The following is a 14,489-nucleotide window of genomic DNA, read 5'->3' on the forward strand; positions in this document are numbered from 1 at the left end:
ACACATGTGCTTCTGCATTTCCCTATCTCTCGCTCTGTAAGAGGAAATGGCCTTGCGATTAGCATTCAGAGGAACTTGTGAAATGACACAGCTGTGCTGTAAAAACACCATCCCACAGACTTTGCTGCCAGAGGAACTCAACAGCACTGTTGAGAGTGCAGGACTCTCCCGAGAGCAGGACTGCCCAAGCCATGGAGCGAGAGCCGATGCGCATCAGGGAGGGCTACTTGGTTAAGAAGGTAGGTGGGTAAGAGAAAACTAACTCTGAACAGGTTGGGAAGATGTAGGGAAACATTCTGTGAAATCCTGGCAAAGAGGTAACAGGAAATAGCCACAACCTACTCAGTTGCATTTAATTGGGTTAAACATCAAGGAAGAATAGTGAGATTAAAGGTGTCACCTCACCTTGGCCTCGAGACAGTGTGTTGGGCCATGGGCACATCCATTCTTTGGGAAGGTGGTTGCTGCTCCACAGTATGCTCTCCTCTGGAGTATTTTGTGGCACAGCCCATGGGAAAAAGCCTTTACTTTTATTTAAATCCACAGTGGCTTCCATTGGCAGAGCAACTACAAGGGAAAATAAATGGTGATCCAAAAAATAACAATGTTTAACTCCATAGTAGGATGGGTGTAATTGCGGCTTGTTCTCCTTGAAACACAAACTGTAGTTATTTTAGCACCAGTCAGACATTCCCTGGAAGCTCATATCTTCCTTGGGTACCACCTGAAGAGTGATTCATTGAACATAATACGTGATTTATTGATGGCAGGGCAGCATGTTTAATACCTGGAAGCCAATGTGGGTTGTGCTCTTAGAAGATGGAATTGAATTCTACAAGCGGAAGGCTGACAACAGTCCCAAAGGGATGATCCCACTAAAAGGAAGTTCTATTCACAGCCCATGCCAAGATTTTGGCAAAAGAATGGTAAGTACTTATTCAATAAAAAGAATTGACAGTATACTTATACTTCTGGAAGCACTGAAAAGGCAAAAGGCTGGTGGCTGCCGATTCCTGGCACTCATCCTAGTGGCAATTCTCATCTGCCTTGAGAGGTCACAAGCAGGCTTGGAATTGTGCACTATTTGAATTCAGGACACTTCAAGAGGACTAATTCAGAAAGCATTCTGGGGGTTGGTTGGTTTTTATTAAACTTCTGAGTCTCTCAGACAGCAGAACTAAATTTTATTGGTCTGAAGACATTTTGCAGCTGAATGGCAACAACTCCTGTATTAAATATAAATCTCATTGCTACAGAATAAAGCTGTGGGAAAATATTTTGTGAGCAGGAGAAGCATTTATTTTTCGTCAAGGAACAACTGGCTTGCTCAGACAGGAAGAACATAAATGCTGTGACACACGTATTTTGTTACAGGGTTCCTGAAATATAATTTTTGGTAAACCAGAAGTTCTCATATGAGCAAAGAATCATACTATTATTCAACTCAGTTTCATCAAATAAGTATCACATCCCCAGGAATTCCTCTGAAAAAGGGGTCCCCCAGAATCTGGAACCACAGTTTAAAGATATTTACTCCACAGGTGCCTGACTAAAGATAGAAGTCTCTGTGAGAGTATTAGAAAAATAGAAAGTGTGAGACTGCTGAGACAGTGAACTTTACTTTTTCATGTGAGTAAAGTGAGGATAATTAAACCTGTCCTTAGGTTTTGTAGTTAGTGGAATCAGGATCCTTCGTTTCAGATTTTCAGATTTGGACCTTCTGGCTTTATTTTTTCCTTCTTTTCTTTCTTCTACTTTCTTTCCTTTTTTCCTTTTATTTTGGGGGTGGGGGGAAAGGGGTGGTGTTGGTTTGGTTTTTTTTTTGTTGTTGTTGTTGCAGAACCCATATTTATATGAAAACACCTGTTTTATATTTAAAAACCCACCTTGATTCTTACTAAGTATTTTCAGAGTTACATCTATCAAGAGAAAGGGCCTGTTAACTTCCAAGCTGTCTTTGAGGCAGATAGAAAAAGGATGGTACAGGGAATAAAGATTGCTGTTAATCCTGTGCTGATTATTTTAACAAGGTTCAGCACAACACTCCTTAGTCTGTACATGAGGTATGAAGGGTACTATGTTCAAGAATATCACAGACCTACATTGTAATGGTAGAAATTAAGTTTTTCTCACAAAACATCCTTTTCCAGACAGTTTTGTGTTGAGTTTTGTTTTTTTCCTTTAACTCCCAGAAAGGCACTGCCGTCATTATTGTTTCATAGTAGTTGCTTGAAAATGTCAGTAACACATTTACAGTAAAGGAAAAATAATTCACCAGCAAATGTGCATTCAACAAAGTAGACATAGAGAGAGGTCTGAAGTACCTGATGTCTGCTGAAGGCAGAGTGAGAGAGATCCTCACCTGCCCAAAGGGTTTCTTTGGGATATACCAGTCTCCAGAAGGTGCAGTATCTGTATGGAAGGGTGATAATCTCTGAAGATCATTCCTTTGGCTGCACTGGGTTTTGTGTCATGCTTCATTTTACATTAGGTGTTTACATAATGAGATTTATGTTTCATTTTGCTTCCTGGGGTCTTTTCTGAGGGATAATAAAGACAAAGAGAGACCCAGGAGTCGAGGCACACAAAATAGCTTTTCATAAATGATATTTTCTGCAGGGTTTGCTGAAGTCAATGGAAACAATCAAAATTACTTCAGCAGGCTTTGGAGCAGATCCTCCATATGAGGTGGTGAGATTGTTCTGCAAGTCCATAAACCAGCCCTGGAGATGGATTTTCTCTTAAAATTTGCATTGTTCAAATAGTAAAAAATTGAACATGTTCATTCATATGAGCAAAGCTATCTCCAGGATTGTTCTTACAAATATAATATGATTAAACCTAAGTTTCTAGGTGTATTCCTTCGAAATGTAGTATGTTTATTTTTGCATCATACATTTTACATCTTTGCTGTACTGTTGAATTCAATGCCTCTGCATTCTGTTCTGGCTTCTCACTGGTTATGTGTCAAAGGATACATTTTTCCTCCTGTGGGAATTATTCTGGTTCTTAAGTTTACATGGCTAGAAATGAAAGAGTATTTTCAGGACAGGAATTATATGGTAATTATATGGAATATGGTGAATAGTGGGATAATTCTCCTTGGGTCAGTTTTAAGTATAGTCTCATTTGTCTGGGTCCAGTTTGGAGCAGGGACTGTTGGGCCACAAACAAACTTCTATATTTCTCTGGTTAAATTTCTGAATCAGCTTGTGTATCTGCACCAGGACCTTGTTTGAAAGCTCAGAGAACATCACCAACATGCTTGGTTTACTACATCAATTGCAAAATGCAGGTGCTGAGGGGGAAAGAAGCAGTCTTGGATTTGTTAAACACAGATAAAGGTTGTTCAGAAGGGGCTGCAACTGCATATTTTGAGATTATATTTCAAAATGCATTCACCACTATTTGCTGTCCTTGATGTGATGTTTGATCATTGTTTAATGTAACATAAATTTTTATATTCTTCAGCTTTTTCCATTTCCCCCATGGTTTTCTTGTGGATAGCATTATTGTGTTTGGTTGCTCATGGTCAGATTCATTTCTCCTAGTTTAAACTATCTAAAATGTTGGTATTTACTTTAGTGTAATGGTCTAATTTTCTCAAAAACACAACCAGATATACATCATCAGAGGGAGGCTTGGTCACATCTAGGACTGGAGACTCAACCTCTTTACCAATTTCAGAGGAAGCTTGGAATTCTGTCTAGCTTACTGGCCTAACTTTGTAAATGCTAAAAAGAAAGGGCTTTGCCAGTCTTCTCCATGTGCTGAAAATGAAAACTCTTCTTTAGCATTTCACTGTTGCTTCTCAGCTCTTTGAGAAGGTTATTTTTTTCCTTTGGTAATAAATCTTGTCAATGCTTTGGTGTTTCATTCTGTTAATCTGGAGTGTTAGCTTGACTGTTGAATATTGGGATTTGGATAGATCTGTCTTTTTGCTTTTCTCATGCACTGTACATTGATTTTCAGTACGTAGGTCTTTCCTGCATAACAGAAAAGGTGAGTATTGCTGGAAATATGAACAGTATCAGATAAGAAAAGGTTGCTTTTCTGTCTGAGATGGATTTTTGAGGACTCATTGCTTTGTAAGTTTGAAACGTATCTTCCATGAAATTCGGTTGGACTTCTGCACAATTTCAGGGTGTCAGAACTTTTCCTGTTGGCCATTGTTTGAAAAAGGCTTGCAAGGGATGTTCAGAAATGTTACAAACATGGGATTCAGCAGAGCCATTCAGTGTGTTGATTTCACTGATGTAAATTTGCTGCTCTTTGGCAGTAACCTTTGCTTTCCTTTCCCTCACCACGTCATGCTGTTGGCTTGTGGCTTACCTTGGCATTTTTAGACACCTGCTGAGTCAGAACCTGTGATATTTATTATAACACAACTACAGAACAAATTAGTGTCACTAATGGGGAACTATATTTTAGAGGAAGTGGAAACATGAGTAATTAGATCCAGATTTTCCATTCAGAAGATCACTGGATGGAAATGAGTTCAAACAGTGTAAACTTTGTTGGATAGTTTTGGGTTTTTGTTTTGTTTTTTTTTTTTTTGGTTGATTTTTGTTGTTTTGGGGTTTTTTTAGTTGTTTTGTTTTGTTTTCCAGGTTATTTTTATTTTTCTGTTCACAACTACCTCTAGAGGATCTATTCTCATTTTTGAATAAAACAGTCTTTCCATTGTTGCTAGTGTGTTTAGATAGGTGATTCTAAGGTGTAGCCAAGGATTGGATACATCATCTCCCTACTAAGCCATTAAAGGCTTACTAGGCTGCAAATGTACTCAGGTACTCTCCAGTGTATGGCTTTTTTCCTCTTGTGAGTCAGTAGCTGAATATGGTGTGGGGTATTTTTCCTCCTTAGATTGCTCACAATGTTTGTGTCTCTAAACAAATTTACATCCATTGTAAGCCTGCAGGGGCTGGGTGCTTCTGAAGCCTTAGGATTTTAACTTTCATATTTTTCAAATCCTCTACTGCTTTAGTGTATAACTCTAAAATTCCATACTGTCTTCACATTTTAATCAGACAAAACAATTCCTCTAGGCCTGAAGCTCAAGGACACCTCCCTGTCTCAGGCCCCAAAAGTATAAACAAAAGTGGGTTGTGAGTGGAATCAAACTGGGAGTATAAGACTTCATTACCTGAAGCTGTAACTGGAAGATTAACATATTAAGATATGTAAATGGACCAAATTTGTATCTGTCTGAAAAACTCGTGACTGTCGTCCACCGGGGGTGTAGCCTCTCAGAGACTTGTGACTGCCCATGGTGTATCTATTGAAGGCCTTCAATAAATACCTGCTTTTATTCTCTTAATCTTGTCTAGGCTCTGTTCCAGGTAGCCACTCCAAGGAATCACTTCAGCCTTTCAGCTGTGTTGAACTTCCCAGCAAAAGTTACAATCAGCAGCTCTATTGGTGCCACACACCTTGCTGACAATGTCAGGGATCAGTCACAGTGAAGTAACAAAAGCATTCAGTTATGTGCAGTGTTTGTTCATCGTTTCCTTCAGAGTTTCTATAATTTTAAGATTAAAAGTGTTTTTAATTAAAAGATTAAAATGTCTCTAAGGCCCTTTCCATAGTCCTTAGGCATAGGTAAGCTCTGTGTTGTGGTGGTACTAACTTAATTGTGCCCAACTGGCTACACCAAAGTAACTTTTTTAAAAAAAACCTCCCATAATTTATCATTCCAGTTTGTCTTCAAGCTCACTGTGGCCAAGCAGCAGGATCACTTTTTTCAAGCTGCCTACCTGGAGGAGAGAGACGCCTGGGTGCGGGATATCAAGAAAGCAATTCATCACATAGATGGAGGCCAAAGGTTTGCCAGAAAATCCACAAGAAAATCGATCAGATTGCCTGAAACAATCAATCTGAGGTTTGTTCTCACAGCTCTGAGCCCCCATTTACTTCCACCTGTAGTCAGTGTGTCAGACATGTAACCTTGGTCAGGAAGAACAATCAGAACCGGGAAGCTCTTTTAAATATACTATCATTTACAAAGAAATGCTTATTTATCAAAGGTTTTTGCTGATAAAAGGATTTCTGGGCATACTGTGGTGAAAGAGGATACACAGCCAAAGTGTGACTCTTCCAGGAGAAGCATTTTATATAATAAAACATTTATTACAAAAATATTTTAGACCTTTAGTTTCCTCTCAAAAGAAATGCTGATGTTAGCCTAGTTTTTGGATGGTGAGGAGACTGTGGTGCCTGCCAAAGGACATGAAACTGGCAAAGGCAGAAGAAGAGATAAAGGGAAGCAATCTGTACTTTTAAAAATCAAGAATGACTTATTTGCTGTCTCTGAGCTGTAAATACCAAGATAAAAATGAGCCTGAAGCGTTCTTATAAGACAGTAAAACTGCACAGGGCCAAGATCATCTGAGAGCATGCAGGCTCTGGCACAGGGAGAGGTTTTCTGCTCAGCCCAGAACCTTTGGGTGAACACAGAGCACAGCAGTGAAATGAGCTCTCCCACTGGGGCTGTGGGGCCCTGTGAAAGTGCCTCAGCAGTGGGCGTACTTCTCTTCACGCTACAGTCACCACAAGTAGTTGCATTCTCAAAACAGGGAGATGTGGTGAGCCCTTTGTGCACTCCACCCTCTGCTCCCACAGCTGTGAGGTAACGTAGCGAGACCTCCAGGCTTTGCAACTTGAATTTTTCAGGAGATGCAGGAGATGAAACTACGCTGTGTTACATCCCTGCAGAGAGCCACGTGCCAACAAAACATGAAGCCCCCATGAATGACAATGACATTATTGTACAAACTGGCAAAACATTTTGCTAACAGCTTCTGTGGTTCTTTTTATGCACAGTGCTTTGTACCTCTCAATGAAAGATCCTGAAAATGGAATAAAGGAGTTGAAGCTGGAAAAAGATAAAAGAGTGTTCAATCACTGCTTTACAGGTAAGGAGCTCCTGTCCCTCTATTCCGTACAATAAAGGGAGCACAGAGTTGAAAAACTAAAGAGATAAAACAGCTCTAAGTTCTGTAGAGCACAGAAAGGTTTGATGTTTCCTTGACTAACCCAGGAGATGCTCAAAGGATATATCTTGGAAAAGTGTTCAGTTATGGCCATGGTAAACAAAGGAGAAGGATGAAATTTTACCAGTGTCAGAAAGATTGGAGTAATCTTTTGAGTAGATTGTAGTGTGAAACACTTAACTACAGAAAATTTATTCCATTCTGAATTTTTCATCACCGAAAGGTGTCCCATTGTAATTCCTGCTTCTCTCCAAGTCAAATCTGTGTTTGTGCAAAAACACATGGATGTAGCACGTGAGGACATTGTTTAGTGGTGGACATGGCTGGGTTAATGGTTGGACCGATGATCTAGAGCTCTTTCCCAACTTCAGTGATTCTGTGATTCTGTAAAAGTCACCCTGTTTCCAGGAGCATTATGTTAGTAGCACAGCAGCCTGGAAGGCTGCCTTTTCCAGGCTTGGGCAATCCCTGTTTTTGAGGCTTCCTAGCTCTGCTCTGCATCCCCTCCCAGCTCTCTTCTCCCTCAGGAATGGTGTTTGAGAGTTGTCCTGGCCCCTGCCATCAGCTGGCAGGGCTGTGCCTCACTAGATGGTCAAGAACTTCCCTAGATTAGCTTCCCACGTTGTTGCTAAGAACATTTCTTCAGGAGATTGATGAATACATGGAGCAGGCTTGTTTCCTGTGTGCTTTTAGGCTTTTTCATGTCTGTCTTGGCTTGTGGCTGACATTTTGTTCCTTTGTAACCAGGCACCTGTGTGATTGACTGGCTGGTGTCCAGCAGCTCCATCCGAAATCGCAAAGAGGGTCTCCTGCTTGCCTCTTCCCTCCTGAGCGAAGGCTACCTACAGCCTGCTGGGGATACATCCAAGGCAGCTGCTGAGGGACTGTCAGACACCCCCTTCCTAGATCTCAGTGATGCCTACTACTACTTTGTGAGCATTGTATTCTGGTTTTCTATTGTCTCAGACTTATTGATGCTCTGCTCTTCTCATGCTTCTTCTTGGGCTTCTTAAATCCTGGAGGAAAGATTGTACAGGAATGGAGAAAGCTATCTTAATTGTCTTTTTCCTGTGAGAATGAGCCTGCTCACTTTCATAGCTGTTACCAGACAGGGTTTTTTTCTGGCACCCTTCTAAGTGTGAACTGAGTGCTGAGAACAAGCTGGGTTCTTTTTAACTTAGCCCTTGTTCCTGGTAATTGTACTGGTGACCAGAATTTAACCATCTGTTTTCCTGTTGGCTCAGTGGAAGAGAAGAGAGTAAATCATTATCACAGAATGGCAGAAGCTACAAACCCATTTTTGTGCAGAGCCATCAAATCTGGCTCAGTGTGAGTGTGCACCCACACAGCTTGCCTGTGAGCAAAGAACTAAAAGTTTTTTTAATATCCCCCAGTAACCTGTCCTGGGTGTCATACCCAGCCTTCTCCATTTATTACTTCATATTCTGTGGACTGATTTGAAGAACTTGAAATATCACAGCCAAATACTGTTTGAAAGATATTTGGCTTATGAACTTAGGCTAACAGAAAAGCATGCTTTCTATAAAGTGAAAACAAGTACATTGGTATTACAATTCTATTTGTATTTACCACATGGAATCATTTGGCCTCAGCAAAATGACTCTCCCACTACTCATTTGTTTTCCTGAATGTGTTTGGGAGACTTTACCAGTTCAGCAGAGATACTGCTGGTAAAGACAGCCTTGTGGCCTCCTGGGATGCTTCTTGTAGCAGCCTTTGTGTACACTGCTTGCTTTTGGATCATTTCTAGTGTGATTCAATACCAATGTGGTGTGAGGATGCCACAGTAAGTCAGTGTCTGACTTGGTATCACAGAACTGTAGTCCCACCTCACACTGAAATGTGATTTGGAGAGCTCCTCAACTTCACTGGGAGGCTTTTTCAGTAAAAGGTTAGATTATTTAACAGTAACCATCACAACAACAACAAGAACAAAAATAATATTTTCTTTGGGGTGGCAAAAAGCAGGCTGGAAGGAAGCCAAAAGAAGCCAGACTGGTACATGTACACAAGCATGCAGCAGCTGTGTAATTTCTGTAACATTTCTCTTGTGGTCTTGCAGCCAGACAGTGGATTTTTCTGTGAGGGATATTCCAGTGATGATGATGTGGTCCTAAAAGAAGAATTCAGAGGCACAATTGTCAAACAAGGATGTTTGCTGAAACAGGTCAGTATTGCCCATCTTCCATCCTGTCACTAGGATGATGTGACATGGGTGCAAGATTACTCTTTTACACTTAAAAACTTCAGGTAAGAGAGAAACTACCCTATGGCATCTCCACACTTGGCAGATTTCATCTCTGTCCCTCTTGCCTTTGCACAAGGAACACTTGCTGCAGCATGGCAGCAGGACTCTGGACAAATATTGCAAGGTTTATTGCTCTTAACACAAAATAAAACAGTTAATAGCTTTAATTAGGAAAGAGTGCTAAGGCAGAAGATGTGACTAGTCATTGGTACAATGCAAAACTGACCTCAGGTTAAAAAAGCTGCTGCTCCTGTGTCCCTCTGGACACACAACTGGATTCAGTTGCCAGTTTTCATGGACATTTTCAGCATGCTTGAGCCAAGGAGCTGTTTCAGTCACTAATGTTTGATGTGTAAGAAGGTAACTGGATACCTTCCTTTACAGCAAAACTTTAAGCTATTCAGTGAATGTCATGTTTCCAGGGCCATTGCAAGCAGATATTAGTGAACTGAAGGCAGAATCAGGATTCTTCAATGAATAAAATAGGTCAGGTGGAAGGGACCAGCAACAATCCTCTGGTCCAACAGCCTGACCACTTCAGGGCTGACCAAGGGTTAAAGTACATTGTTAAGGGTTTTGTTGTCCAAAAGCTTCTTACACATTGACAGACATGGTGCACTGACCACCTCTCTAGGTAGCCTGTTGCAGTGTTTGACCACCCTCTCTCTAAAAAAATGTTTCCTAATATTGAGTCTGAACCTGCACCATTAAAATAGTCCTTGAGAGCCTAAGACCTTTTTGGTGGTGCTCACATGTACTTCTCTTGATTAATCAGTTCACTCAAAAGCAATGGAAGAATTTAGACCCACACCTTGCTGCTCTTTTACTCTGTCACGTTCACACCAACCTAATTAGTAAGAGCTTCCATGCAAACAGTAGCTAATTGAGAAACCTGCATTTTGAAATGCCAGAGGAAATGATTCATGACACTCTTCCACCAGTGTGAGTCTGCACTTGGTCACCCTCAGTGAGTTGTGGGTCATTGCTTGGAAGGGTCACTGCTTCTGCTGAAAATGCTTTCAGTGGGTCTAAACCTCCCACACCCATTCTTCTCAGTCATGACAACAGGCCACAAGGCACCTACGCCCATATTTCTGCCTGAGCTTCTCAGCCATCAGCCCTCCAGGGTGTTTAAGCCAGATAAGCTCTTTCTTTGTTATCTTTGCAGGGACAGAAAGACTTTCAGATCATCCTTGCCAATAATTCAAGCCATTTTTTCTAGCAAGCAGATAAACCAAATTCTCACAGATCTCACATGAGTGTCATGACTACCAGACTGTGTGATATGTTTAGGGGAATCTCCCATGTTGAAACTCCTCTGCTTTACACAAAAAAAAAAAACCCAATCAAACAAACAAAAAACCACAAACAAAACAAACAAACATAAAAAAACAAAACAAGAAAAGAGGGACATAAAGCATTTTGACAGTCCAGTTCTTGTGCAAAAGATTGGAATGTAGAAAAGGCAGATTCAAGTCCTACTCCAGTGAATATTTCCTATCCATAATATTCAGGTCTTTTTCCCTTTTGTGAATTGTTGTTCACATTTGAACATTTGCCTGTCCTCTCATGTGTGGGTAAGATTTGCATGCAGGCAGAGCAGCTCCATGACATTCCTGGTTTTGAATTTTCCTAGGGACATCGGAGGAAGAACTGGAAAGTGAGGAAGTTTGTTTTAAGAGATGATCCTGCATATCTTCACTATTATGATCCTGCTGGAGTAAGAGAGATTCAGTTTATTTCCCTGTTTGTTTTGAATCTAGTGCCTCTAGTACCTGGAGTATTTGCATGAGACTGTGACAGGGAAGATCAGGCAGGACAGTGGGACTTTTTGTTCTCACATGGCCTAGCCACCCTCTGGAAAAGCAGAGTGAAGGATAGTTTCTGGGGCTGCCAAGTCAGGGTGGCAAGTGCCACCCAGACCTGGCAACAAGTAACACTGAACTGTATTTTCCCCTCTTATCTGTGATTAATTAGAATTAATGAGTACTCTCACTTGATCAAATTAGGACCTGTAAATGAACACAATATAGTGATTCTTTTCAGTTGATATTTGAAGTATTTGCCGTGCCAAGCTGAGACATGGCATCGTATTTCTTGTGCATTTCTACTGGGCCCATTCCCATGCTAAATACTCTGCAGATCCTGAATTCTAAATCACAAGAGATTCCTTATTTATTTGTAAGCCTTTCTCTTACCCCCATCCTTCCATGTCACACACAGACTGAAGATCCCCTGTTCCCTCAGGTGAGACATACTAAGTAATCAAATGGTTTTGTCTCCATACTGGAAATCTAGGCATAATTAACATGCTGCTGGTTTCAGAAGTGTTGCATCTCATTTTGATTTCATGTCCTCCCCAGGGAGAAGAACCACTGGGAGCAATTCACTTGAGAGGCTGTGTGGTGACAGCAGTGGAAGATATGCCAGACAGTAAGGAACCATACTGAATGAGCTCTCTAATAAGCTTTTGGTACAACCCCCTCCTTTCAATCTGCCTAAAATCACAAGTGTTTTATATCCCAAAGCAACCTATGTACAACAATTCAGTAATTCTAGTAACTGGTCTCTCTCTTGCTGCCTGAATTAATGGGGAAGGGTAATGTGGTAAAGGCAGCAATAGAGAATCTTGTGTGTTGTCAGTACTTTAGGGGAAGCTGGTCAAAAGGGTGACACAAACCCTGTGTTAGGACAACTGGCCTTTAGGCAAAGTAAACTGAGTTTGATCTCTTTAGTTAATGAATCTGGGAGGGAAGCTTCATGCTGGAAGTGGTTATGCCAACAAATTGTTACTCTCCACCTTCTCTTCCCTCCCAAAGCTAGTTGTGGGAACAGAAATGGTGCTGCTGCAAGGACCAAGAAACATTAATTTCATGCATTCTCCTCTCCACAAGAGAGGCTGGCTGTCATATCCAGCAAGATAGTTTATTGGCATCTCAGGAAAGAAACAGATGGATGTGACATAAACACAAACATCTTGTTTTCATAGATGGCAAGGCATGGGAGGGTTTGATCTGTCTGCAGGATTGCAGATCCTTCCATGGTTTGAGACCAACAAACCAGAGACTCCTGAAGGTGAAACATGCAGAATTCATGAGGGTTTCTCTGAGAGAGATACTCCTCTCTTGGACCCAATCTTTGTGAAGGCCTGATCAGGCTCAGCTGTAGAAAGAAAGGAGATCCCCTTACAGTGTGTAAAGGAGGAAATATTGAAAGTACAAGACTTTTTTTGCTCATAGATGACTTTCTTGTTTTTTCCCTGTAGCCAAGAAGTATGATGATGAGAACATCCTCTTTGAAATCATCACAGCAAATGAAATCCACTATTACTTGCAAGCAGCCTCATCCACAGAGCGTACAGAGTGGATCAAAGCAATCCAGTCAGTTGCTAGGACTGGTAAATGAAGATGATCTTCCAACAAGAAGACGGATAAATTAAATTAGTTACTCAAAACAGAATTTAGCCTTTCACCAAGAGAAAGCAGTATCATCCCAAAGGGCACAAGCCCTTTGGGGTTGAAGACTGGGTAGAAGTTTCAATTCTACAGTTGGCACTAACAAACTAACATTTTTTCACTTGTGTTATGGTAATATTTTACTAAATTATCACATAGAACATGCCATATTAGTGTGTGTTTCTTAATCAGTCCGCCTTGAGAAGGCTGTACCTGTTGCCATAGCTGATAGTGGGAATCTCACCATTAACAGGGGACAGAGGCATGGCACTGACAGAGAGGACCTCAATTAATCACCCTCTTCAGCCTGTGATGTGTTTCAGGATTTTCATGGATTTCAGTCTTCTCCAGACGATTTTTTCACTTTCTTCTTTACCAGATCAGGCTGCTGCATGTTCACTGATACAAATAATGACATAGATTTAAGGAAAAGAAGTAATTTGGAAACCTGATCCACTCCTTTATAATCTGTCAGCATTAAGGGGGGGAAGAATGCAGACAACTATGGAAACACCATGTGGAACTGAGCGTGAACCCATGACAGCAGTATGAGGAAAAGTCTCTCCCCACAGTATTTCAAACACAAAGCAATCTCACTTCAAACTCCCTATCACCCAGTTTTAAGCCTTGGCAAATTTTTCCACAACAATCTGCCCTGGGACCATTGTTTCTCTTTATTTATGTCTACAAGCAGATGCTGGATTGTCATGTACTATTTGAATTAAGAATCTTGCAGCAGAAGGGAAAGGAGGCAAGGGTTGGTTACTTGAACTACTGATTGAAGTGGTTTCAATTAGATTTTCCTTTTTTAATCTCTAGGAATTTACTGAGTCCTTGATTCTGTGCCTTAGTAATCTAAGAGAAACCTTTTGCTTATAACTGAAATAAAAGTTTTTATTTGATAGGGTCAGTTCACCTGATTAATCCTTGTATTTTTGTCTGACTGTATATCAAACAAACTTCTAAGTCTTAAACTCTAAGGAGAAGCTGAAAATCAAGTTCATGTCAGATTGTGCATGTAGGCTGTTCCTAGTTTGAGCAAAGGAAACTTCAAAAATCTTTAAAACTCTGTTAATAGATCTAATAAGATACCTTATCCTTAAGAATTCTTACTGGAATCTCTTCCACCTAAAAATAAATGTGGAGCTAAAGCTTCTCTTCAGTTGTGCTTAATTATACCTGTAACTGAGCTAATGAGCCTGAAGCCCTGTTGCCTTGCACAACTTATCCCAAAGAAAACACAGCCTTGCAGGAGCAGCAGGCTGAGACACTGCATCATCATGTCCACTTAAGTTGGCCAGCAGAAATCAGCTTCTGGCAGGCATTTCCCGTCTCTCATGCAAGCTAACGAGATCATTGAAGTCTGATATGTCATTCTGAGGAAGGAAGACTTATGGTAAAAAGATCCACTGTTTGCTCAGTCTGCTCTCTTGATAATTGCTGCTTCTTGTTGCTTATTTTTGCTTTCAGAGCTCACTAACCCAAAAATACCCAAGGGCACAGGAAGAGAAAAAAAACACCCCACACAACCAAACAACAGAAACTTGTCCAGCTGACAAAAAAAGAGGGACGTGACTGCCACAATTTAATAAAACTAAAATGTTTTACCAGTCTATGACCTTACCATTTAAACTTGTGCCCAGTCCAAGGCACAGCTGTCCACTTATGAATGGGGTTTTCTCAGGCAGAGGATGACAGCCAGTGTACTTATAGAAAAGCTCTTATGTTTGTACCATCCTATATTAACAGGGTCTGTGACCCCATACTTAGTGC

At 40.8% G+C, this 14,489-nt stretch overlaps 1 protein-coding gene across 1 annotated transcript; it reads left to right on the forward strand.

The window, feature by feature from the left end:
* Window positions 1-13,872, forward strand: PLEK (pleckstrin). The gene is made up of 9 exons (XM_023923201.2): window positions 1-239; window positions 771-926; window positions 5,700-5,881; window positions 6,823-6,914; window positions 7,740-7,924; window positions 9,076-9,180; window positions 10,898-10,981; window positions 11,625-11,694; window positions 12,527-13,872. Exons 1-9 carry the CDS (start codon window positions 192-194, stop codon window positions 12,664-12,666), a joined length of 1,062 nt encoding a protein of 353 aa, XP_023778969.1. The 5' UTR covers window positions 1-191; the 3' UTR covers window positions 12,667-13,872.
* Window positions 13,873-14,489: the final 617 nt, after the last annotated feature.

Source organism: Cyanistes caeruleus, chromosome 2 (assembly GCF_971803275.1).
Source record: "Cyanistes caeruleus chromosome 2, bCyaCae1.hap1.1, whole genome shotgun sequence".
NCBI classification, from domain to species: domain Eukaryota; kingdom Metazoa; phylum Chordata; class Aves; order Passeriformes; family Paridae; genus Cyanistes; species Cyanistes caeruleus.

Coding starts and splice junctions, on each gene's coding strand:
- PLEK (XM_023923201.2), top strand. CDS start 192: ATGGAGCGAGAGCCGATGCGCATCAGGGAGGGCTACTTGGTTAAGAAG. Junction 7,925..9,075: donor GTGATGCCTACTACTACTTT/GTGAGCATTGTA, acceptor GTGGTCTTGCAG/CCAGACAGTGGATTTTTCTG. Junction 10,982..11,624: donor ACTATTATGATCCTGCTGGA/GTAAGAGAGATT, acceptor TGTCCTCCCCAG/GGAGAAGAACCACTGGGAGC.